Source organism: Nannospalax galili, unplaced genomic scaffold, assembly GCF_000622305.1.
Source record: "Nannospalax galili isolate Female #2095 unplaced genomic scaffold, S.galili_v1.0 scaffold137, whole genome shotgun sequence".
Lineage (NCBI taxonomy): Eukaryota > Metazoa > Chordata > Mammalia > Rodentia > Spalacidae > Nannospalax > Nannospalax galili.
The window spans coordinates 1,847,882-1,873,575 of NW_008340203.1; the positions used below are offsets into that span (position 1 = coordinate 1,847,882).

At 51.0% G+C, this 25,694-nt stretch overlaps 1 protein-coding gene across 1 annotated transcript; it reads right to left on the reverse strand.

The window, feature by feature from the left end:
* Positions 1-1,360: 1,360 nt before the first annotated feature.
* Positions 1,361-21,313, reverse strand: Kcnh4 (potassium voltage-gated channel subfamily H member 4). Its single transcript, XM_008835288.1, has 17 exons — positions 21,058-21,313; positions 19,068-19,301; positions 18,636-18,779; positions 18,415-18,542; positions 17,068-17,311; positions 16,606-16,763; positions 13,416-13,623; positions 11,808-12,002; positions 11,230-11,429; positions 9,182-9,431; positions 8,114-8,358; positions 7,508-7,546; positions 6,995-7,347; positions 6,617-6,723; positions 5,236-5,312; positions 2,597-3,290; positions 1,361-1,533 (listed from the first exon to the last, which is right to left on the reverse strand). The coding sequence occupies exons 1-16, from the start codon at positions 21,131-21,133 to the stop codon at positions 2,895-2,897; spliced, it is 3,054 nt and encodes a 1,017-aa protein (XP_008833510.1). The 5' UTR covers positions 21,134-21,313; the 3' UTR covers positions 1,361-1,533; positions 2,597-2,894.
* Positions 21,314-25,694: the final 4,381 nt, after the last annotated feature.

The window sequence follows — 25,694 nt, forward strand, 5'->3', positions numbered from 1 at the left end:
GATCACTGGGAGAAGCCCCCGGTCCGCACTTTGAAAGCCCAAGCAGCTCTGGGAGGCCAATTGTTGAGGACAGTCTGTGACAGGAAAGGCAATGGAAGCTCTGCAGAAACGGTTCTCTGGGAGCTGGAGAGATAGCTCAGCGGTTAAAGGTGTTTGAGGCCAAGCCTGACAACCTGAGTTCGATCCCCAGGACTCATATAGTAGAAAGCGAGAACTGACGCCTGCATATTGTCTTCTGACTGATATGTGTGTACCATGTGTGCCACTCACACACAAACACCCTCCTCCCGAAATAAATACATAAATGTGATTTTAAAAAAGAATTTCTGCTGTCCTGCTATAACCCTTCCTTCCTAGGTTCAGCTCCCAAACACACCAGCGCCCCGCCCCCCCAAACCAGAGCTAGCATTTCTCCTTGGTGACAACCTCTCCCTGGGCACTCTCCACCCATCCCTGCAGACTAAAACCACTCCCCCACCCCATATGGGTCAGTACTATTTCTGTTTGTTCCAACTCCCTCAATGTGGATTTGGACCATTTCTGCACCATTTCTGCTTCTTTTCAACCCCCTACCCCCAACACTGGCCAGTACCTCTTCTGTGCATCTCTCTCCCCAGAGACACTACTCAAAAACCATATAGAATCAAAGCCCATCCCAGAAACAATGTGGTCATTGTACCTACAGTATGGGGCAACATCATTCATATCCTTGAAAACCTGAGCTAGAGAAAAGGACCTGTCTGGGACAACCTGCCACAGCGCTGTGCCCACTTTTAATCTCATCCCATCACCAGGGTGCCAGTTTCTTACATCTATACCCCCACTCCCCACACAGATCATCAGAGAAATGGAAACAGAGAGTGGAGAGGGCTTGGAAGTGTGACCTAGCAAGTTCTGGAGAGGTGACAAGCTCCTCTCTCTCTACCTACCTACCCACTATAACACCCTATACCTAGCCCAACACCAAATACTTAGCCCTAATATTTCCTTATTCAGAGAGTGGGCAGATCTGGGCCCATCTTTCTAAGGCTGGAGGTTGGCCTGACCTGTCTCTCCCACATGCTGTGTATTTATGGCTATAACTAGGTGGTGGAAAAGAAGAATTGTAACAGGCCCTTAGCGACTCGTTAAAGTTTCTCCTTTATCCCTGGGGACTCTAGTGGCGTGAATATGATGCCAAGTGGATTGGCTGGCGCCTTTGCCCTTCCTAGAGACAGCAACAGGGCCCTGGGGTATGGTGGGGAGTGTCTGCTGGTTTGACTCTTCCAAAGCCCTGGGGTTCTCAGACCAACCCCCAGAAACAGCCAGAGCCAACACCTACAAAAATATAAGAATTTATTTCCTATCCAAAAGTGAGCACAGGATGTTGGGTGGGAAACCTGGGCGGATTTTTGAGATGTCCAGGCCCTGAGTTGAGACCATGTTGGACGTAAGAACAGAGTTGGCTGAGGTCTGCAGGTGGGAGCAGTATAGGGATGATGTTGGGAATGTGTTGAGCTGCTGGCAGCAGAAAAGACCACCTTGAGTGACATCCTGCAGAGACAGAAACAGAGATGTTAATAAGTTCAAGTCTCTGAATAGAAACAGACATTATCGCCCCACCCCCGATACCCAAAGGACCCAGGGACTTGGAGCCCACTCCAAAGCAGAGGGTGCAGATTGAAATAATACAGAGATCAGGCTGGGTGTGGAGGCTCATGCCTTTAATCTCAGCACTCGGGAGGCAGAGGCAGGTGGAGTTCAAGGCCAGCCTGGTCTACATAGTGAGTTCCAGGACAGCTGGGGCTACAGGGAGACCCTGTCTCAAAAAGACAAAAAAAAAAAGAGAAAAAAAAGAAATAATAGAGACCATACAAAGAATTCCAATGAGAGACGCTAACTGGGCATCAGGAGGTGATTAAAAAACTCAAGATAGGAGGCTGTGAAGAAATGGGGTGGGGCACAAAACAAACCTCAACAAAAAAAAAAAGAGAAAAAAAAGAAATAATAGAGACCATACAAAGAATTCCAATGAGAGACGCTAACTGGGCATCAGGAGGTGATTAAAAAACTCAAGATAGGAGGCTGTGAAGAAATGGGGACTATTTCTTAATAACAGCTACTCAAGACCAGGTGATTACTATTTTTGCCAGATGTCTGTGGTTCCTGGTAGCCAGACATTTTTTTTAGGGCGGGGGGAGTTGGAATACTGAATATTTTGTGATTCTATCTTAAAGCTGATGTTGGCAATAAATTCATATTTTGAATATTTGAATATTTGGTTCTGAGAGCCAAAGAATACACATTTGGGACCAGCAATTTTTCTGTATGTGCTTAGGGGTGAGGTGAGCCCCTCCAGTTTGGACTGTTGGTAGGAGGCCCAAGATGTCCTGGGTTTCTCAAATGCCAACCAGAATCTCAAACTCTGAGGGTCCTTAAGAGGACCCAGAAGCTGGGACAGAAGAGCTCCACAGTATCACCAAGCTATGTCTAGAACAGAGTCCTGTAGTCTATCCCTCTTGCTGTAGATACCAAGAGCCTGCCTGGTCTTGCTCCAGCCTTGACTTCTCAGGCTCGATCTTTGTCCTTGCCCATCCTTCTGCTTCCCAGTCTCTACCTGCTTTCAAGTCCTGATGGGAAAGTCGGACCTTTCTTCTGCACACGGTCCATTTCATGCCTGCTGGATTCCAGGGCCTCAGGTGGCTCCCCTCACTGAGGAGGGGCATAGGGGATGGTTTGGAAAATGGAACAGGTTTAGAGGTGGCCACTCTTTGTTAAAAAGTCCAGAGAATCCAGAGTCAACCAGACCAGCTGGTGGCTGCTGACCCCAAGGCAAGAGGCCAAGGGGCCCAGTTCCTCCCTGGATGGCAGGCAGACATGCCCACTCCAGACAGGCCTGGGCCCCAGGGCCGGGGTCAGTGGAATGTGTCTGACCCAGACTGGAAGCTGTGCCTTATGAGGCTTGGGGTTGCAGGAGAAGCCCCAGACACTGGGGAGGGTCCCAGAGGGTCAGGCTCTGAGGGATAGTGTGCCAGCATGGAAGGCCTCAGGTCCAAGGGGGTGGCCCCTAACTCCACTGTCCCCACACTGGCTGGACAGTGAACCACAGCAAATGTGGTATCCTGAAGACCAGGTGGTGGTCCAGACACAGGAGAAGAGCTGCATGGTGGCTTCTGCTGGGAACAAGGAGGGTCTGAGGGCCAAGTTGAGTCTGATGAGTGGCCTGGGAAACCCAGCCTGGCCTGTAGGAGGCTCATCACTTGCCGCAGTTCCCGGCTCAGCTGAGACACTTCCTGGTTAAGATGGGATATCTGTTGAAAACATATCAAATACTCTCACAGATGCCATACATAACAGTAACTAGGCTCACTCTCCGCCCACTCCCTGCCCCCTCCTCCACACATACACTCCAGTTTACAAAATTCTTCAACCACTGTCTACTCACAACCACCTGGGAAGAAGGCAGGGCAGGGGCTATACCAAAAAGGATTTGCAGCTGTAGACATTACTGTCTAACTCCCTCCACTTTATTTTGTGTACATGCAGGTGTGTATGCATTTTGTGTGTGTGTGTGTGTGTGTGTGTGTGTGTGTGTGTATGTGTTTGTACCTGTGTGCAGGTGCCAGAGGTTGACATTGTGAGTTATTCCTCCATTACACTCCACCTTATTTTTTGATGTTTTGGTTGTGAGCCTGAGTCTTTACAAACAGACTCTCTACCTTATTTTTTGAGACAGGGTCTCTCACTGAACATGGAGCTCACTAATTGGCTAGACTGGCTTATCAGCCTATCTCTGCCCGAGCCCCTTCCCCAGCACTAGAGTTATAGACCTGCACTACTATACCTGGGTTTTATGTGGGTGCTGGAGATCAAGTCCTCATGCTTGTAGAACAGGCACTTTACCAGCTATCTCCACAATGCTATCATCCCTTTAGCCTTTTTTTTTTTTTTTTTTTTTTTTTTTTTTTTTTTTTTTTGAGACAGTGTCTCTCTGTAGCCCCAGCTGGCCTGGAACTTGCTACATATATCAGACTAGCCTTGAACTCCCAGAGATCTGCCTGCCTCTGCCTCCCAAGTGCTTGGATTAAAGTCGAGTGTTGGGATTAAAGTCGTGTGCCACCACCAGGACTCCCTTTAGGCCTTTTAAGACAGTCTCTTGTAGCTCCAGCTGCCCTCAAACTTGATTTGTAGCCAAGGAGGGTCTTGAACTCCTGATCCTTCTGCCTCTATCTTCCAAGTGCTGGGATTACAGGCATGAGCCACTACACTTGGCTTCCCCGCCTCCCTCCCTTTTATAAGATACAGAAAAATGTGCTCCAAGAGACAATCATGGTTCTATTGTCAGCCCATCATATGAGCTCAAGCGTCTTAGTGATTGTTTTTCAAACTTCAGAGTGTGTAGACTCCATTGAGAAACTTGTCAAAATACAGATTTCTTGGCCCCACCCCAGACATTCCAAAAGGGTGAGGCCCAGGAATCTGCATTTTTTAACAGGTGGTTCTGCTACAAACTCTGGTATGGGAACCACTGGCCTGGAAATGAGGGAAGCCTGAGGCAGTGAGCAGTTCTCCCTTTTAACCTTGAGTAACAGGGGCTGGCTCAGGCCCCATCCTGCCCTGGGTACCACCCCTCTGGGCTGCCTGCTGTTAGATGACTCCCTGAGGCTTGCTATGTAGTAACAGAGCTGAGAGCCCTTGGGGGAAGAAAGAATACCTAAGCATGTAGAATCTGGGCTCTCCCTGACCAGGATTCAGCCATCTGGGCACAGGTCCCCCCTAGGCCTAAAAGCCTTTCAGCTTCCTGCTTGAGGATTGGACTTGGTGGGATAGTCAAAAGCAGGAAACAATCTTCTAGGGGAAGGGGGGTGGGGTGGGGGTGGAGAAGAGTTCTCTTCCCAGGCTGTTAATGGAGAACCAGTTTAGGGGGAAGGGGGGCAAGGGGTGAGTGGGATAGGGTTTGGGGGAGGGCTGTTAGTGAGTACTTGAGATCTCAGAGAACCAGGGACTGGATCAGGCATATATAGATTCTTGGCCCATCCCCACAGTTCTGAGAAGGCATACTATTTTTTCTTGCTTTTAGGTGAGGAAATGGAAGTTCAGCAGGTTGTGGAACATGCCCAAGGTCATCTAGCTAGTGTGACTACTGAAACACAGGACTCTGCCTGTAGAACCTGACATGCTCTTCCTATCAGATCAGGCATGTCTCAGACCAAGACAATATTCTCCAGGGCTGGAGGGGAGCCAACCCCAACTCACCTCCTGGTTCAGCTTGCAGACTTTTTCCTTTACCTCCTCTGCTGCCTCTGTGGCCAGTTCCTGACTGGGCCTAGGGCCTGCAGGCAGAACGGAGTGAAGGGATGCAGGTGAGTTTATGGTGCATGAGTACCTGGGTCTGCAGCTCAGGCTGACCCCTCCTCTGTTGCCGGACAGGCAGGGAACAAGCAAGAGAAATCTCAGGGGTCAGAGAGATGGAAAATCTAGCCCTGAAGGCTGGCTTCGCTGCCCTGTAACTCCCCTAGCCTCTGCTCTTCCTCCATGTCCACACCCATCCCCAGCTCTAGGCACAGAGCTTCTCTGGTATTTGAACACCAATCTCTGCTTTTATAGTGCTTGGCAGCTGTTCTGCTTTATTGGTCAAAGTCCTACTCTCCCCCTTTTAACTACATTTTATTTTATTTACCTATTTAATTATTCATTCATTTATTCATTCATTTTATGGATGTGTGTGTATGTGTGCATGTGCGTGCACCACAGTGCATGTGTATGGAGGTCAGAGGACAACTTTTGAAAGTCAGTCTCCCCTTGCACCATGTGGGTCCTGGGGATAGAACTCAGGTTGTCAAGCTTGGCAACAGCTCCTTTACCCACTGAGCCATCTCACTGGCCCACTGTTCTCCCTTTCAGAAGTAACTCAAGTACCCCCTCCTCTCCCTCCACAGTTTTGTTGTCTCTGTTGTACTTAGAACATGGTTCTAGAATTGTTTATCAGTGTACATAGGTGCTCTCCACACTAGGAAGGGAACTCTCCAACAGTGTTGGCCAGGTCTATTTTAACTGTCTGTTTCCAGCATGGTACCTAGAACACAGGGCCATGGATGGATGGGTAGATGGATGGATGAATGGGTGGGTGGGTAGATGAATGAATAGGTGGGTAGATGGGTAGAAACATGAATAGATTGATGAATAGGGGCAGATGGATGGATGGGTGGATGGATATTTGGGTGGATTGGTAGAGAACAGATAGCTGGGTGAATGAATGGGTAGGTGGGTGGATGGATGAGTGGTGAGTGGACAGATGGATTTGTGGGGTGGATGGTGGGTGAATGGGTAGATACACGATACGTGGGTGGATAGATGGATTGATGGGGCAGATGGATGAATGGATAGGTGAACAAAAGATGAATGGACGGGCTGATGGGTAGATGAATGGATAGGTAGATGGATGGATGAATAAATGGATAGGTGGACAAATATGAATGGATGGGCTGATAGGTAGATGAGTGAATGGGTGGATGGATGGATGGATGAATGAACGGAGAGACAGGTGAATGGGTAGGTGGATGGATGGATAGAGGGGTAGATGGGAGATATATGGATGGATGAGTGACTATGAATTGGAGTCACCACTGGCCCTTACCTGCAGGGGGAGCCTGTGAGCGAGGTCTGGGGGGCTCTGGCCTCCTGCTAAATCTGAATGTAGGGGCCTCAGCTGTGCTGCTGGAGTCTTCAATACCATCTACAATCCTGGGGGTAGGGCAGTGCTCATCAGCACCATGGGGATGGTGCAGGGCCAGAACAGAGCAGGCAGAGGATGAAGGTGGGCAGCAGAGGCAAGGAACTGGGGAAGAGCAGTGGTAAAAGCGGAATAGGATTGCAAGCTGTGGTTGGAAAGGTAGGGTTGGCAAATGGGGCAGCCGAAGGAAAGAGCACTGGTTGGAACACTGGGGATGGTATCCAAAGAAGGTTCTGGAAGCCAGCAGGGATATGGGAAAGGCAGGGAAGGCTGGCATCTCACCGGGGACTGAGGTCCGGAGGTCCAAAGGTTCCCAGTGGGGGAATGAGGAGCTGGGGGGGCTTCCAGGCAGCAGAGCACCTGGGGGGGGCGTGCGGGGAGGGACTCAGGCCCCTGCCAGCCAGGGCAGGGGAAGGAGATGGAGACAGGGAAGGAGAGGAGACAAGGGCTGAGAATGGGGGCAGCTCCTCGCCCAAAAGGCTGACCAGGGAGCCCCGAGGCCTTGCTGGACTGAGGTTAGGCAGCAGGAGGGGCCGGCGGGGCCTGGGACCAGCCCCAGGCTCTGTGCCACCCTCGACCTCTGTGATGGATGGCAGAGTCTTGTCTGAGGAGGAGCCAAGACTGTCAGAGCGTGGCTGTGCAAAGAGGGAACAGCTGATGTTGTAGGACAGTGGGCCCTTCACTGGGACATAGCCTTCAATACCACATGCTGTTTCATATTCCCTGTAGCAGAGGGGCCAAGGAAAGGTGCTCCCCTCCCAAAGCAACCTCACCCCACCCCAGAAGAGGTATTACCTGGGAGAGGTGTGGAGAGCGGGAAAAACGGCTGAAGCCCTGTGGAGACAAAGCAGGATTCAAGCTGACTCTCAGCACCCCCCAATTCTCCTAGTGCTGCCCCTCCTTGCCCCACTTAGAAGCTTAAGGTGCTGAGGACATGTGACCTTTTCACACATGAGCCAGATGCCACCAGCTCCAACTCAGAAGAATCCAAAAAGAAAAAGTGAGCCCCCAAAGTAGCAAAAGACAAAGGCCTAAGGTGGAGACTGCCCAGCCTTCAAACAAAGTGGGAAACACTGGGGCAGCAGTGGAAAGAGGAAGCTTCAGGGAGGCTGTCAGTCCAGAAAGGGATTTTAAAGGAGGGGGTTGTTTCCAAGCTAGGAGGAGGCTAAGGTATTCAGCAACAGTGGATGGTGAGAGACAGTGCAGGGGCAGAGTGAGGCCCATGGGCAGTGGAGTTGGAAGATATCAAGCACACACAAAGCAACAGAGGAGTGGTTGGAATTAGAGCTGGTGTCTTCAGGGCAAAGGGAGATGCAAACAACTCTCTAGGGTTGGGAGTGTTCTGCTTTGAAGGAAGGTACCTTATTGGGGATGGATAATAGCCATGCAGTGTCTACATACATTGTTTTCAGAGCCCTGGCGCAGGTTGAAGGTGAGGTCCCGGGGCAGGCCAGCCTGGAAGGCAGCCCCATACTCCGGATAGAGCCGCAGAACCTCAGCCAGCCCTTGGCTGCTCAGCTGCTGCAGGCCACAGTATGTCAGGGCTTTCACATCAGCGCTGGTCTTCAGCACGCAGCTGGGGCCTGCCCCTGACCTAGGCTCCTGCCCCACTTCAGGGATGTCTGCCCCAATCAAGTCCCCCTTCCCTATGTAAAGGAAGGGGACAATCAGCTGGGATGAAGGGAACAATGGATGTGAGTGGGAGGTAGTCAATGGATGTGAGAGATGGTTAGCATGCTTATGAATGGTTGAAGATGAGTTCATCAAGGGCATTGGTAGAGACAACCAATGGAACTTGGAAAAGACCAATGGAGAATGACTGATGAAGCTGGCAGACATTTGATGCAGGATGTCAGCAGCACTGGAAATGACTGATGGAATTGGATGCTCAATAAAGAACAGCCAGAGGGGTCAGTTAAAGAGCAAAGGTCAATTGCTAGATCCTGTCTCAAGAAAGCAAAACAAAAACCAAACAAATCCGAGGCCAGGCATGGTGGCACACACCTTTAATCCTAGCACTTGGGAGGCAGAGGCAGGTGGATCTCTGTGAGTTCTAGACCAGCCTGGTCTACATAATGAATTCCATCCAGCTGGGGCTACAGGGAGACCCTGTCTCAAAAACACCAAAATTTAAAAAAAATAAAAAAAGAGTAAAGGTCAATGTATTTTAGGATCATTGGGGAAGTGTCAATGAACTTGATACAATAGATCAAGTTCAAATGATACAAATGATACTATGGAAAAGGATCAATTAACTTAAACAAAGACACTGGTTAAGGGCTGATGGATTAAGGGGTGGCCAAGAAGTTAGGGGAGAGTTTGGGGGAATGGCCAAAGGGGGACAGTTGTGGGTGAAGGAACCAAGAAAGAGTACACCTCAGCTGGTACCCTAGGTACTCATTAGGGATATTCCCAAGGTCTCTGGGGAAGGTCTGGGGATATGGCAGTGTGTGATGGCAGGGTTCTCACCCAGGATAGCCAGCACCATGTTGTCTCGAAGCACTTCAAGCGAGCCAGAGCACACATAGTAGTGTGCCTGCAGGGCATCCCCACGGCGCAACAGGTACTCCCCTGGAGCACAAAATGAGGTCTTGATGTGTAGAGAGAGAGCCCGAAGACAGCCCCTGCTTGCCACTCCAAACAACGGCAGCTGCAGGATCTCCCGATTCAGGTGCATAGCAATGTCAGCTCTCAGTTCGTCTGGGAAGTCACGCAGTAACTGCATAAGGGGCATAAGTCATTCTGGCCATCCCCCTGCAATCACTAATGGAGTCAACAAATATGTTGGGCTGTCCCCAACATAAGAGTACCAACTTTAAAATCACCCATTCCAGACCTTAAGGAAGACTTCTATGTCTAACGTTAATTCTGTTTGTCATGCTGATCTCCAAAGCTAACTTATAGGCAGAAACCAAGTCTTCTTTCTGGCTCCTGTACCTGGGTGCACACACTGGGCACTCACAGATGTTCTGGCTGCTCAACTCCGTATGGCCAAGACAATCCTTGGTGGGTCAGACTTCAATTGAGAGTTAGGAAACTAGGAATCTGCTCTTAAGTTCCTGAGGACTTAGGCCATCTGTTTCCTCTCTCTGCACTTCAGTAGACCTCGGATGAAGTCCTTGAGGTCCTTCATGCGGGGGGAGTACATCTGTATAAAGCAGGCTCATGTACATCTTGAATGTTACTGATGTCTTCCTAGGAAACTTTATTTCCACATTTCTGTCATATCATGGAGGCCCTTGGCCACTCTCACGTGTTGACCTCTCCCTGTTATTCAGCCTGGGCCCCTGAGAAGGCCTCCCTCCCGATTCTCCTCCCTCCTTTCTGGTATTTCTTCATTTCCTCCCAGACTTCTTGCATAGCCCATCCCCTTGACTCACTTCCCACTTTCCACACTTTCCCTGTATCATGGCAACTAGGCCCTGACTTCTCCATTACTCATGCCCCAAGGCCCTGATGCTGTCCATACATGTATTTGCAACTACCTGGTGAGTGACCTCCATCTGGGTCTCCCATAGGCACCCTACACTCCTAATGGCCCAGCCCCACACTCTCACCTTCATTCATAAGCCCAGTCTTCCTCCTAAGTTGCCTTTACCACCCCTTGACTCCAACTCAGACACTTATGCATCAGACACAGGAATCACTGTGCACTGATCTCCTGCAGCCAGCAGGAGATTGCCTGGTCCTGTGGCTCCTTCCCCAGCAAATACCCCACTTCCTCCTCTTCCCTATGCCACAACCCAGCCTAGAGATCTGGCAGGTTAAAAATGCAAATTTAGGACTATCCACTCTCTGGGCCTGCAGCCACCCCAGCCCCAACTCTGGCACTTCCCCTTGCCAGCCTTCACCCTTTCCTTCAAGGCTCACTCAACCACTTTCAGTTCCTTGAACTCACTCACTCCGTTCTTTTACCACACTTCCGGACTTAAGCTCCTATTGCTCTTTTTGCTGTAATGGCCTTCCTGAGGCAGGCTGATGTCCCCTTTCTCTGCCACCTTCCTTGACTCCTCTGGCCCAAACAATGCAGGCCCTACTGCATATCCCTCCTGTATGATCCTGTCCCTTACATGCTTCTCTGCCTACCTGCCCACCTCTCTCACCATTCTGGGGTGTCTCCCTGAGAGCAGGGGATGAGTGTCATCATCTCTAAGCTGTCCCCACCCTCCACCATGCTCAGGACATGGGGAATGAATAGAGAATGGCATTCGTTCAGAGCTAATGCTCCCAGGTGGCTTGGCACACACCAAGGAACGGGGAAGACAGTAAAACCTAGCATGAGAGAGAAACTGAGGCCCAGAGAAGACAAGGTGTCCACCTGACTCCTGACTCACACATTCCGCTTTCTTTCAACTTCTATGTTCAAGCCCAAAAGAAAAGGGTTTAGATCTGGCTGGGTGCATGTCCTTGCTAAGAGCCTGGGGCCTCCCTAGGGCTGCCTCTGTTCCAGTCCTGGAGAGGTGGTCAGTCCTTCTCCATTGCACTGCCCTTCAGTGACAGCTCCTAGTAAGCATTACCTCGTTAGCATCTATGCCACTGTTGACTGCCCATGTGGTCTGGAAGTACTCGAGCATGCGCTGCTTGAGTGGGCGGGGCAGGCGATGAACTCGGATGAAGTCCTTGAGGTCCTTCATGCGGCTGTGGTAGAGTGAGCGGCGGGAGTACATGCGCTGGATGATGGCAGTCACATTCCCGAATACCACAGCGTGCATCAGCGCTACAGAGGTGGCATCCATGGGGCATCAGCAGTGACCACCTCTCCACCACCTCCCTGTGTTCCCATAGTCACCCTGCTTGGGATGGGCCTCAGAGGTTTGGGGGAGGCACAGGAGAGATAGCCCGTTTCTGTGTGCCCACTTGGTGTTGGGAAGCAGGGGAAATAGGCAATTCACAGAGGGTGCAAACCCATGCTCCTCTCTGAACCATCCCCTCATTAAGCCATGAACCGGGTTTCCCATCCCCTTGAAAAAGATCACCCTATATATGAGCACAGTGGTGGACAAAGAATGAACACCTTGCCCTCCCTGGTCCTCAGTTTCCCTGTGCCCGCGATGGGCTTCACAGGGCCCCTTGGGCACAGAGGGTCTGGCCTCACCACCGATGAGCATCGTGCAGATGGAGAAGATCTTCTCAGCATCAGTGTTGGCACACACGTTGCCAAAGCCCACACTGGTGAGGCTGCTTAGTGTGAAGTAGAGCGCAGCGATGTAGGCGCTGCGACGAGATGGGCCGCCAGCGGAGCCATTAACATAGGGTACCTCCAGTCTCTTGCCCAGTTCGTGCAACCAACCTGTGGTATGGAGGAAAGGAAGGAGTTGCAGCCACACAAGCGCAGGAGAACCATGTTGCCCCGCACTGTTTGTGCTTGACCTTGGATAAGTTATTTACACAGGATGGGGAGGGTAAGGGGGGATGCGGTGCGGTGCGGGGGCGGGGACCGGACAGGAAAGGAAATGTTCTGAGCAGCCTGTCCCTGAACCTGGACAGGATGAACTGGCTACGGTTGCAGTCCAAGGCTACCGGCTCCCTAGACTGCTGACTATGCAGGGGCCCCTTCAATTCCCTAATTTTTGTGTGCTTCGGGGTGGACTGAGATGACCCAACCAGTACCCTCTCTACCATGGGGAAACTGACAGTGTCAAAGGGAAAATAAATCATTACAGATGGGAAGCAAGGTACTAAAGCAGAGGGTGTGTTAGGAATAGGAGCAGGTCAGAGGAAACCAGCCCAGTGGTACTTAAGGGGGTTCCTGGGGACCTGGATCCTGGGGACATGGTTCTTTTAGGACATTTAGGCATTTTTGTTGAGGCTCAAAGAACAGAAAAATCACCTAGAAGAGTAGAGCAAACAGAGGGAGGTGCCAAGGGAGGAAAACATGTTTAAGGTGGAGAGTGAGAAAGTAGGCTCCTAGGTCCAGGAACACAACCAGAGCAGTTGTAGCACAGATAGCCCAGGAAGAAGAGGAATGATGGAGACAGAGGGTGCAGGCCTGCCTGGGACACACGGATACCAACCATGGGCTTCAGTTTGAAGGCAGCTGGGAGCCAGTGAAATAGCCCAGGCAAAAGGGTGGCAGATCAGTGCTGATTCTTAGGAGGTTAATTTGGTTGCAACAGGAGGGTGGGTGGAGTGAGAATGAGAAGGAGATCAGTGGAATCCAGTGTAGGAGTCAGGGTGAGAGGGAAGTGGGATCGATAGGAAAAGGCAAAGGAGATGAAGAGGAAGCACCTGATCCAAATGGTGGGTCAGGTGTGGGCTGAAGGAGAGGCAGGTACAGTGCCCAGGACCTCATCTGTCTTCCAAGGGGACATCGAAGGCCTGGGGCTGCCTCCTAGCCAGTGGCCCCATTAATAGTGGATAAGGAGGAATTTATAAGGACATAGAGAGGATAGACTGAGTTCTTTCTGAGCTTTAAACTTGCTGCTTCCTCAATCCACAGCATCCACATCCATCAATGTGTTTCCATAGAGCTTTGAGCTCCTTTCACTGGTCTTGCACTCCTGGAAGGCTGGCAGGTTCCCTCTAGGCAGGGCCCTTGTCTTTAAACCAGTGTTTCCACACTTGATTCAGAAGCTCCAGGCATGTTTGTTGGATGACTAGAAGATTGTGGCATGGGGAATTGTGTGTCCTGGTAGAGAGGCATCAGTTTGGGGGTGGGATAGGTGGAGAAGTGGTAAGTCAAAGTCTGGGGCTGGTGGCTCACCAATGTCCCAGAGCAGCGGGTCATTGGCCTCCATCTCCCGGCGCCCGATGACATACCAGATGCAGGCCATCCAGTGGGCAAGAAGCGCAAAGATGGACATGAGCAGTGTGAGCACCACTGCGCTGCACTGCGAGTACCGCTCTAGCTTCTGCAGCAGCCGCAGCAAGCGCAGCAGCCGCACTGTCTTCAGCAGGTGCACCAGAGAGGTCTGCAGGAGGGCAGTGGGGGAGGCTGTTAGCAGGCACACCTCCTCAGAGCCCTCACATAGCCCCGTCCCCTCCCAGGTCCTTCCCCTCCAGACACCCCCTGGAGCCAGGAGAAACTGCAAGCAATCACTGCTGTCCTGAGAGAGAAATGCATCAGGAGAGAGCAATAAAGCTAACCTAGCCACCGAGGACTTCCTTAGTGCTATGCCAGCCACTGTCTCAAGCATTTAAAATCCTCATTAAAACCAAATCAAACTGGGGGCTGGAGAGATGGCTCAGCGGTTAAGAGCACTGACTGCTCTTGCAGAGGACCGGAGTTCAATTCCCAGCACCCACACGGCAACTAACAACTGTCCTAACTCCAGTTCCAGGGGATCCAACTCCCTCTTCTGACCTCCGAGGACATCACAGATGCACTTATTGTACATGCAAGCAATACACTCATACACATAAAGTTAAAAAAATAATAATAAACAAAAAAAAACCCAAACCAAACAAAAACCCCTCATGTCTTTTTTGGTTCAATTATCACTATGGTTCCCAATTTGTTCACAGAAGCTTGTGACTTGCTTAAGGTCACAGGCCAAGGAAATAATGGAGCTGTGACTAAAGTCCAAGGTGACTGGTATCAAAGTCCATTTGGGTCTAAGTGGCCTCTTAGCACCATGGGATGATGCAGAAGCAAACCCTGGTCAGAGCAGAGGGATAGACAGAATGGTCTCTTGAAGACCCCTGCTCAGGGCTCTTCTGTCCTAGGAACATCCAAACATTGTTGACAGTTGACATGGAGAAATGAAATGGAGCAGGGACAGTCAAGGAGCCTGAAGCCTACAGAAGGTTAGGGACAATTCCCCTTGTAATCAGCTGCAGATGAGAAGGACAATTAGGAAGGCACCTGGACTGAGCTAGAGATTGAAGGAGCCAATGGGTCTAGCCAGGACCCTCAACAGTTACTAAATATTACTGCTATGGGAAAATGGATGCAGAGATCAAATCCAGGACCTCATGCACACTAGACAAGTTTTCTGCCACTCCACTTAGTCATCTCCGAATCTGCTGTTTTCATCATAATTATTGATATTTCAATTAGGCCTTCTAATCTGGGACACAAGGAGTAGGTGGAGGGCTTATTTCTACATGGGGGCAGCTTGGCAGGTAGGGCTGCAGGCTCTGGGGATTTTCCCTTTCAGGGGCCTTCAGGAGCATGCCCTACACTGCTCCAGAACCACGTCATATATTGCTAATATTAAATGAAGGAGCTGAAAAAGGAGGCAGCCCTTGTTCCCCCACGGGGACCCTCTCCAAGACTAAACACATCTGCCTCCGACACCAGAACACCTGGCTCCAAACTGGAGTCCTTAAAGGCTCCCCTAAGTCACTTGCTTCTGTGCCCCCCCCAACTTGAGGACCCTCTTCTCATTGTCCTTTGACCAGAATGCCACTGGCATGGTTCCTCCAAGTCTACAACTCTATCAGTCCCTACTCTTCTGTTTCTGTTCTAGCTCTCTCAGGTCTCCATTGTTGCTCCTCATCTTCCCTAAGCCATTCACTTGGAAACCCTGGTTACCTGAGAACCAAGTGGTGTGTGAGCAAGAATGCTAGACTAAGAATCTGGAGACCTGGTTCTAATTGAGCCTCTATGTCAACCTCTACAAAAGGATATAAGAGCCTTCCCTGAAGGGTTGATTCCACATGATGATGTGTGTGAAAGTACAGGGCTGAACTGTAAAGTACTCTGAAAGGTACCAGAGGAAAGGGGACTGCCTGAGAGAGGCTGGTAGCTGTCTGCAGCATAACTCTCTCCCGTAAGCACAGATGTCTGCCAGACTGACACTTCATGGTGGGCACAGAAATACGACCACAGGCCTGCTCTGAGTGGCCAGAGCCTCAAGGCAGACTTACACACACACACATACACGCACACACACACACCACACACGCACACACGTGTTGGAGCATGCACACACGTGTGCACAGCCAGGAGAAGGGGCCCACAGCCCGTTGGCGGCTAGTTAAATCCGGCTATGTGTAGGTGGTTTCCTGCTATAACTAAGTGCAGCAGGGAGAGCACATAGGGAAATTGCTCTCCACCTCTCCCCACATACCCAATGGCAAGGGGCCCTGGGGACACAGGGCAGGACTGCCTCACCCTGGACTAGAGATGGCCTAGTATCTGGCTTCATACTGACCACACGAGTGAAGACACAAGTTAGAGTATGCTCTACTTTCAAATCCACCACTCAGCCTCTGCCTCCCTGGCTTGATTTACTGTGGTCTCTGTAACTGCTCTAGCCCTTCATCTCTTGCTAGCCAAATCCTGCTCACGGTGAGATCTAGTTCTGTTCCTACCTCCCTCAGGAACACTTCCTTCCCAGTCTACCTCAGCCTCTGCCCAACTGGGATGCTTCTGCCTCCAGATACTGGCCTGATTTCAGGATGTTTTTGCACATGCTCATGTTCCAGCCCAGATCTTCAGGGCCAATCTAGACTCCATGCAGCAGTACCAGGCCTCCCTCTCCCATTCCCATTTGGCAAGTCTATGTCTGATGTCCTCCCCACAATAGTTCTGCTCCTATTATTATCAGGCTGAGGGGGCTTTGAGGGTCAGTTCTTTGTCTTTTCCCCCACAGTGACCAGACCCACATAGTGCTTTGCAGACAGCTAAATGCTCATCAGTTGTTTGTTAAATAAAATGTGACAAGTACCACTCATCTGGCATCAAACCAACGCTGCCTTGGTAGCCATAGTTAGCTTTACATTTGTCTTAGCTTCCCTCAAAGATTGTGGGCTGAGCTCTCTAAGAGTACAGCCCCTCTGGGTTCCTTCCCAGTGCTTGGCTCAAGGCTGTGTCCATAGCAGGGCTCAGAGAGATAGCTATCTATGTATGAATTGATGGGAACTGGGTTTGGGATTTCTCCTCTAATGGGAGATGCTGTGCTGGAGTTCAGACGCTAGGATGCATGGTGGGATAGGAAGTTACTCACCACAGTGATGTTGAATACATACAGCAGGTCAAAGGGCAAAGCAGCAATAAGATCCACGAAGAACCAGGTGGCCAGATAGTGGAGGCCAATGGAACGAGGAGCAGAGATTACCTGGCCCGACTGGGACACATAGGTTGTGCGGAAGTTCAGGATGATATCTGAGGAATATAAGAGGCTGTTACTAGGGACCATAGCCTCTCAGGCCAGAGAGACAATGAATGAGCAAGCTGGGGGTGAGCATGGAAGACCCTGAATGGAGAAGGAGGTGGGAATGGAGAATGCTGGGTTGTTTTATAGGGAGGAGAGGCCACAAAGCTGAAGGCTACATGTGGCAGGGGATGACGGGACTTAAAGACCCACAAAGGGATGGGTCTGGGTCCTGCGGGTCCAGGATGGAGGGAGGCTTGCCTGAGTAGGTCCCTGTAACCCACCCTCCAGGGTAGGTGAGGCAGAGGGTCTGACCCAAAATGAAGAGCATTTCCACAGCGATGTCGCTGACAAGGGTGTGTCGGGAACTGATGGGGGTATCATCATCACCCGAGAAGCAGACGTTGTAGGGGACGGTGACTGCAACGTAGAACGTGGCGAGGAGGATGAGGCCATCCCAGACAGCCTTGGGGACGCTGTAGTGGAGGAGGAGGCAGCGGGACCCCCCCACGGAGGCCACCTTGTACTCAGGCACTGATGGCTTTGGCTCAAACACGTTCTAAAGGGAGAGGGGTGGTGGTTGGGGATACTTGGGGGAAAGAAAAGTTGAGACTGGGGGAAGGGAGAGGTGGGGGATATGGAAGAGGGGGAAAGGGGCATTGCAAGGGTATCCAGAAAGGGGATGGAAGTATGGGGGGGGGCGATTCTCAGGTTGGGGCCTGACACTTCTTCCCTATGCCAAGATATTGCCCAGGCTCTGAGCTTCTAATGATCCTTCTTTCCTTTCTTCCTTCCTCATTCCCTCTTCCTTCCTTCCTTCCTTCCTTCCTTCCTTTTCTCCTCCTCCTCCTCCTCCCCTTCCTCCTCTCTCTCTCTCTCTCTCTCTCTCTCTCTCTCTCTCTCTCGTTTCTGGGGACCAAACCCAGGGCTCTGCACTTGGTAGGCAAGCACTCTGCCACTCAGCTAAATTATGCTTGATCGGTAGCATTTACATGGATGACTCTCACCCACTCAAAGAGATGATGGCAGTCAGGCATATGTCCTAGCCCAAAGGGTCATAACTTCTTTCAGCAGTTCCTTCTGAGTTCTAGGGACATAGTGAGGGGCTAATGCACCCCAGAGCGGAGGAGGCTAGCATTGCTCCCCAGGTCCTGCAGCCCTAACACAAGAGAGTGGGAGACTCCATTCCTTGGCTTTGCCAGGATCCTAAGAGGTAACACATAGGGTAGGATGCTAGGTTCACAACAGGAGCTTAGGACCACAGCAATGTAGACCAGGCTGGCCTTGAACTCACAGAGATCAGCCCACCTCTGCCTCCCAAGTACTGGGATTAAAGGCATGTGCCACCACGCCCGGCATGGACTACATGCAATTTGTAGTTTTATTTCTTGTGATATAAACAAACACTCAGGGGGAGGTGATATGATTGCTGCTAGAGCCCCACCCTCATGGTATCACCAGAGTAATGTCAGTTGCCTACAGAAGAAAGGGAGATAGGGATGGAGGAGGGATGGGGAGGTATGGAGTGGAGCAGAGGGCAATATATGGGTGGACAGAGGAACAAGTCAACAGAGGGAGTCGAACAGACAGGGAAACAGGGAGAAGGTAGCAGGGAAATTAGGCCTGGAGGACTTGGAGATGTCGGACAGGAGAGAAACTCACATTATTGGTCTTCATGCTTCCTTGGCCCCGGCGACCAAAGTGGCCAGTCAATCGGTGTAGGACAGTCCGGCTCTGCCTCCGGGTGGACCGAAGTTTTGAGCTAGTTCCCCTCCTCCCAAGGGAGTTTTCTATTGGGAAAAAAAATGGAGGTAGAAATCAGTTGGGGTGCATCCTATGAGGCTGGGTGGGGAGCAGTCTTTGTGAACCAGATTCATAGTTACCATGATTACTGTCCCCACGGACTCCTGAGCCAAGTCCTGGGCCTCCACTCTGAGTGATGTCCTTGAAGGAAAAGAGGAACAGCACAACCTCTCCCATCTCATTCTTGATGGGCATCATGTCCAGGAGACACCAAAAGGCTGAGCCTGTGGGTGTGGAGAAAGGGGTGTAAGCAGCCTTGCACATGCCTTTCCTCTGCTCTCCTTGGTTGTTAGACATAATTAAAGGCTTTAATAAAAGTTTAGAATTGGAAGGAATCTCAGAGATTAGTCAGCTGCTTCCTTCATTTCCTTCAGAAAGGGTTAGGGATGAACTCTCTCCTGTAAGCAGCTTGTGGCAGTACGAGGATAAACCCCCAAGTTGCTACTGTGCCCAGCAAACTCTAGATGAGGCCTGGGGTTTGGGAAGATGGCAAGTCAGGCCAGGCTCCTCACCATCCTTCCGATAGAAGCAAATTTCAGCACGGTGTTCCTGGTGACCCTCCAGGGCTTTCTGCAGCCGTTGCAGGGCTGGCTCATTGGTCTCTGGGCCATAGAGGAACCGGCAGCTGCAGGTTTTCTGCATGACCTCTGTGCGGCCGTAGCCTGTGAGCTCACAGAAGCCGTCAGAGCAGTAGACAATGGGAAAACCCCGTGGGCCCTGTGCGTTGGCCAGAAGGAAGTTGCTGTCTACAGGAGGGAGAGGTCAAGGTCAGATCCAGGCCAGGAGGGGAGCTAACTTCCAGATGAACAAGAGTTTCCCCAAGTCTTGGCCAGAGGTCAGAGAGCTAGAAGTTTCCCAGGTGGTTCTTGATTCCTGGTTTGGGATATTCTGAAATGAACACAAGAAGCAGAGCAAAGGGGCAAGAATCCAAGAGTGGCCTAGAGCTGAGAAAGGTCCTCAGGTCACATGGTCCATGCTCCTGTCTTTGGACTGGAAAGTAGTGACTGCAGAAGGCAGTATAGCATGGTAAGGGCATGGGCTCCAACACTCACTGTGCCACTGTGACCCTGGGATGGTTAACTATGGCTCCTGTGCCTCAGCTTCCTTATCTACCAAGTGAGACAACATGTATCTTCCCCACATGGATGTTGGGAGTTGCATCATCTGGTAATTTGGGGAGCACAATTCCTAACACTTGGTAAATACTACTCTTGGAAGGGAAAAAAGCTCCCCCATTCCCTAGCCACATTCAGTTTTGGACACGCATCTTGCCATCCTATTATAACAAGGAAAACAAAGATTCTAATGACATCACATTCTTATTGTTAAGAAACCAAGAGGCAGAAAATGTCCAAACTCACAAGCATGCTTCATGTGAGGGAAAGACAGTGGTAAGAAGAGTTCTTAATCCTGCCTTCCAGGAAATGGCCACTTTTGGACATTTCTTTAGCTAGTTTCAGGGGATCTGTCCCTAGTGCTCAAAGTCAATGAGAGGGCGTTGAAGTGGGAGCTGCAGCCACCCCCAGCATCAGGACCTGAGCTGGCTCCCTCTGGTTTCAATGGATAAATGGCTAGGGAGTCAGGGGGGAGGCATCAAGGGACAGGCTCAGTTGATGGGGTCTGAGACACAACCAGTCCCAGGACCCTAGGAAAGGTGACTGTCAGGGGTTAGGGTGGCTGATGGGAACACTTGAGGGTGCCTGGGATGTACTGGGCCCTGGGCGCAGCCTACTTCTTCCATCCCAGGGCCCGTTGCCTCGGTGATTGGCGCTATGGAAACAAGCGGGGAGGGCCCTGGCGGCTCGGTTTCCGCCCTCGGCTACCGCTCCCCTACCTACCACCTTAATGCCCGCCAGGGTTCCGGAGAGGGACAAAGGGAGGTCTTAGGGATTCCAGAGTTGGGAGAGGGAGGCGGGAGATGAGGCCGGGAAGGAGCTGTGCGGCTGTCCAAGGTGCTGAACTCGAGAACCGCACTCAGGTGGGCGAGCAGAGTTCCTTCTGTCTCAAGGACTTGCCCTCCTCCTGCCTCATCCAGCTCACTCACAGACATTTTAAGAGTTGGGGGCGCGTGACCTTCATCCAAGCGAGGTCCTGCTGAAGTCTGATCTGCCAAAGTCTGATCTCTTTTTTCCTCTGGGACAGGGGCAGCTGGAGGCGTGAGGCCACTTGGTCCCACCTCCGTGTGGTCTCACATACCTCCATACACGCTGCCAGCACAACTCTGCCCTGGAGTAGGTGACTTCCCAAGGCCCCTCTTCCGTCTTGTGGCACAAAGAGCCTCTCCTGCCTCGAGTCACACCCCCTTACCCTTGCCCTCCACCCAGCGCCCCGCTCTCTTGGTTCTTGCCCCTCTTCTCTCAGGGGGTTCCGCATCCTGCTCCTTTGCCACGGCTCTAGTCCAGGAGTTCCTGCGCCCTCCATCCCATTCTCTCCCGATCTCACCACATCCAAGACGCCTACCCTACCCCAAGGACACTTGGCCCCAGCCCCCGCTCCACTCACGCGTGCCGTCAAAGCGGGTGGCGATGGTGTCCAGAAAGGTGTTTTGCGGGGCCAACAACCCCTTCATGACCGGCATGGCCTCGGGTGTGGGTTCGAGGCGTTGCGCGGGCTGCGTTCATTCAACTCGGCCGGGTTGGAGGGGGCGCGCTGCCGGCGGGGCCGGGGCGCCCCATGCGCCCGCCTGCCTGCTCCCCTCCCTCTAGCCGCCTCAGCCTCTCTGCTCTGAACCCCCGTAGCTCCGAGCTTCTCCGCGCCGCCGCAGGAACCGCCCCCCCACCTCCCCAAGGGTCAGGTTCTTCCCGGAGGGCTCGGCCCGCGCCCACCACGTGGCTCCGCACCGGGAGGGGCCGCCAGAGACACAGCACCTCTCCTCTGCCGCCCTCCTCCCGGAGGGGAGCGGCCCACGCGTGTCGCCTGGGGAGAGACTCGGAGACACGCCCACAGGGAAGTGAAGCTTGAAGGGGTGAGGCGGGGTTTGATGGTGGCCACACCCTTTCTCCTAGGGTGGCCACGCCCCTGCGCGTGGTTCCGTGGCTGCCTTGCTGGCTCCACCCCACGGGTTTCCCCCGAGCGGCCCACGCTGGGACTGGTGTCTGGTTGATAATGCCGCCTGCTGGAGTTGGGATACTTCTCTTTCTAAAAAATTATTGCACGTGTGGAGGTCAGCAGGCAACTTGGGGGAGTCAGTTCTCGTTTTCCATCAGGGGTCCCGAAGATTGAACTTAGGTTGTCAGGTTTGGCGGCAAGCACCTTTATAACCCCTGAGTCATCTCTCTGGCCCCTGGACCTGAGATATTTTGAGGTATCCCCAGCCGTCAGAGATCCAGCATGAGATTACAAGGATTTTGTTTTGTGGATGGAGAGTAGATGATGGTGAAGCTTGAATCTCTATTGCTAATGTTTGCCACTAATGCTTATCTTTTGCCTCAGTTTTCATAGGGAACGGTATGGAACTCTGTTTCTGAGCACAATGGGGCTGAGTGAAAGGGGCTTTGGAGTGTACCAGGTAGAACTGCGTGACAGCTTTTCCAAGCTTCATGCTCCTCGTCTGTAAAATGGGGCTAATAAGGGCTGGAGAGATGGCTCAGTGATTAAGAGCACTGGCTCTTAGCCAGGCGTGATGGCGCATGCCTTTAGTCGCAGCACTTGGGAGGCAGAGGCAGGTGGATCTCTGTGAATTCAAGGCCAGCCTGGTCCACATAGTTCCAGGACAGCTGAGGCTACTGGGAGACCCTGTCTCAAAGAGACCAAAAAAAAAAAGAGCACTGGCTCTTGTAAAGAACCTGGGTTCAGTTCCCAGCACCCACAATGGTGGCTAACAACCATCTATAACTCCAGTTCCAGGGGACCTGACACTCTTCTGGCCTCCACAGGCATTATATGCATGTACATAGTGCACTTAGATGCATGCAGGCAAAACACTCATACATATAAAATAAAAATAAAGCCGGGCATGGTGGCGCCTGCCTTTAATACCAGCGCTCAAGAGGCAGAGGCAGGCGGATCTCTGTGAGTTCAAGGCCAGCCTGGTCTACATAGTTCTAGGCCAGCTGGGGCTACAGGGAGACCCTGTCTCGAAAAGACCAAAATAAATAAATAAATAAAATAAAAAATTTAAAATATCTTTAAAAGAATTGTGCACGAATTATATCATTAAAATAAATAAATAAATCGGGGCTAATGATTCTTACCTGATGTGATTGTGAGAACTTAAAGGATTATGCCTGCTGTTGGCATGAAGGGAATGTTTTGAAGATGACTGCCTTCTACTTCTCCCTTGCCCTATGAAGAGGGACTGGAAGCAGGTTTGGGACTGGGAGAGATAGTTTGGGGATGGACAGGTGAAATTTGATCTCTAACTTCACTAAGATGGAACCAGTTTAACAAGGGGAGCCCAGGTGAAACCAGGCACACAATGTTCTCACCTCCCCGGAAGTGGTTGAGGCAGCTGGGCGCCATGGCTGAGTGCAGCCACTTGGGACAAAACATCTAAAGCTTGTGTGAGTGGAAACTGGTGGGCCTAGGTGGATGAGGGGCAGGCCAAATGACCCGCTTCGCCCCTGACTCCCAAAATCTAAGATGGGAATTGTCAGGGATGTTCTACTTCTAAAAGGAGCCACACTTTTGTTGTGTTTCTATTTTAGATTTTTGAGGCAGGGTCTCACATTGTGTCAAAGGCTTGACTCCAACTTGGGATCCTCCTGCCTTCACCTCTCAGGCACTGGGATCACCAGTGTGCACTGCCATGCGTGGCTTCTGTCTCTAATTTGGTTTGGGTTTTACTATTACTTTTAAAGACAGTCTTTTGTAACCCAGGTTGACCTTGAACTTCTATCTGTACTTCCCAAGTGGATTACAGGCTTATGCTAACATGTTTAGTTTTCTGTGGTGCTGGGGCTGGAATCCACAGGGCTTTGTGCATGCTAAGCACACTCTACCAAATGAGCTACATTGCTAGTCCTGTTTACTTATTTTGTGTCTCTACCTTAAAAATTACTTTAGAGGGCTGAAAAGATGACTCAGGAGTTAAGAGCACTGACTGCTCTTACAGAGGACCTGGGTTCGATTCTCAGTACCCACATGGTGGCTAAGCAGTATCCATAATTCCATTTCCAGGGGATCCTAAAATCTATTTCACATTTATTATGCCAGGTGTGGTGGCGCACACCTTTAATCCCAGCACTTGGGAGACAGAGGCAGGTGGATCTCTGTGAGTTCAAGGCCAGCCTGGTCTACATAGCAAGTTTAGGCCAGTTGGGGCTACAGGGAGACTCTGTCTCAAAAAGACCACCCCCCCCAAAAAAAAACAAACAAAAAACTATTTTACATTTATTGTGTGCATTGTATGTGTGTGATGGTGTCATGGCACATGTGTGGGGGTCAGATGACAACTTGTAGGAGTTGGTTCTCTTCTGCCACCATGTGGACTCCAAGGATCAAACTCAGGTTGTCATGCTTGGCAGCAAGTGTCTTTACCCACTTTGCCTTTATTTCTTTATTTTTATTTTTGTGTTTTTTGTTATTGCTGTTGTTCTTTTTTCTTTTTTTGAGACAGGGTCTCCCTGTAGCCCCAACTGGCCTGGCACTCACTATGTAAAACAGGCTGGCCTCAATCTCACAGAGATCCACCTGCTTCTGCCTCCGGAGTGCTGGGGGTACTAAAGGCATGTGCCACCACGCCTGACCATTTATTTATTTTTTCTTTTTTTGGTGTTTTTGAGACAGGTTCTCCCCATAGCCCCAGCTATCCTGGAACTCACTATGTGGACCAGGCTGACCTTGAACTCACAGAGATCCACCTGCCTCTGCCTCCCAAGTGCTGAGATTAAAGGCGTGTGCCACCAAGCCCAGCCGTTTCTCTATTTTTAAAGGCCATGTTGCTGTCTTAGGAATGTCATAGCAAAGTACCACAAAGAGAATGACTTAAATGGTTCTTGAAGGTCAGGTGAATTCAGGGCTGGTTCCCCTAAAGGCTGTGAGGTGTCTGTTCCCTGTCTCTCTGCATGGGTTCCTAGTGATCACAGGCATTTCTGGCTGGTGGGTGCCATACCCTGGTGTTTGCTTTCATGTCCACATGCATTTTCCCTGTGTGTATCTGCACCCTAATCCCATTTTATTTTATTTTTATTATTGTTAGTATTTTTTAAATATTTTATTATTTTTTTATGTGTATGCATGTATTGCCTGCATGTAGGTAAGTGCACCCATGTTGTGCCCACGGAGGATAGAAGAGGCTGTTAGAGCCCCTGAAACTGGAGTTACCGACAGTTGTTAGCTGCCATGTGGGTGCTGGGATTTGGTGTTCTTAAGTACTGAGCCATCTCTCCAGCCCCAGTATGTATGTATGTATTTATTTATTTATTTATTTATTTATTTATTTTTGTCTTTTTGCACCAGGGTCTCCCTGTAGCCCCCAGCTGTCCTGGAACTCACTATGTAGACCAGGCTGGCCTTGAACTCACAGAGATCCGCCTGCCTCTGCCTCCCAAGTGCTGGGATTAAAGGCATGCACCACCACACCCGGAATTCACTAAGTAGACCAGGCTGACCTAAGTCTCATAAAGACCACTGGCATCTGCCTCCAGAGTGCTGGGATTAAAGATGTGTACCACCACACCTTTAGGGTTCTCTAATCCCCTTTTAAATAAGAAAACTGCTCATAGTGGATTGGTGGTCTACCCTCACTTTAGCTGACTACACCCACAAGACCTGCTTTCCAAATCAAGTCACTTCCTGCATTCTGAGCAGGTGGTGGTGGTGGTGGTGGTGGTGTTAAGAGATCAACAAATGAATTTGTGAGGCTCACAATTCAGCCTCTCACAGGCATCTTTGGCTGGAGCTATAGAAAAATCTTGCTCTGTCTTGGCCTAAGAACTTCCTCAGACTTCCATTCTACAGAGTGAAGCCCAAAGCCTCGTCATATGCAAGGGTCTTCACTGTCCAGGCTGCATGAACTTACCCATTTCCTTTGTACTGTCTCCTTGCTCACACACCTTGTATCCCATACTGCAGCCATATGCCTTGCCTTTTCAGCAGACTTGCCTCCCTCCCTTCCCAGCTGGATTCTGTTCCCCTGTGCAGCCACCACACCCAGCTAAAGTTTAAAGTCATTCTGGGCTACAAAGGGAGTTCGAGGT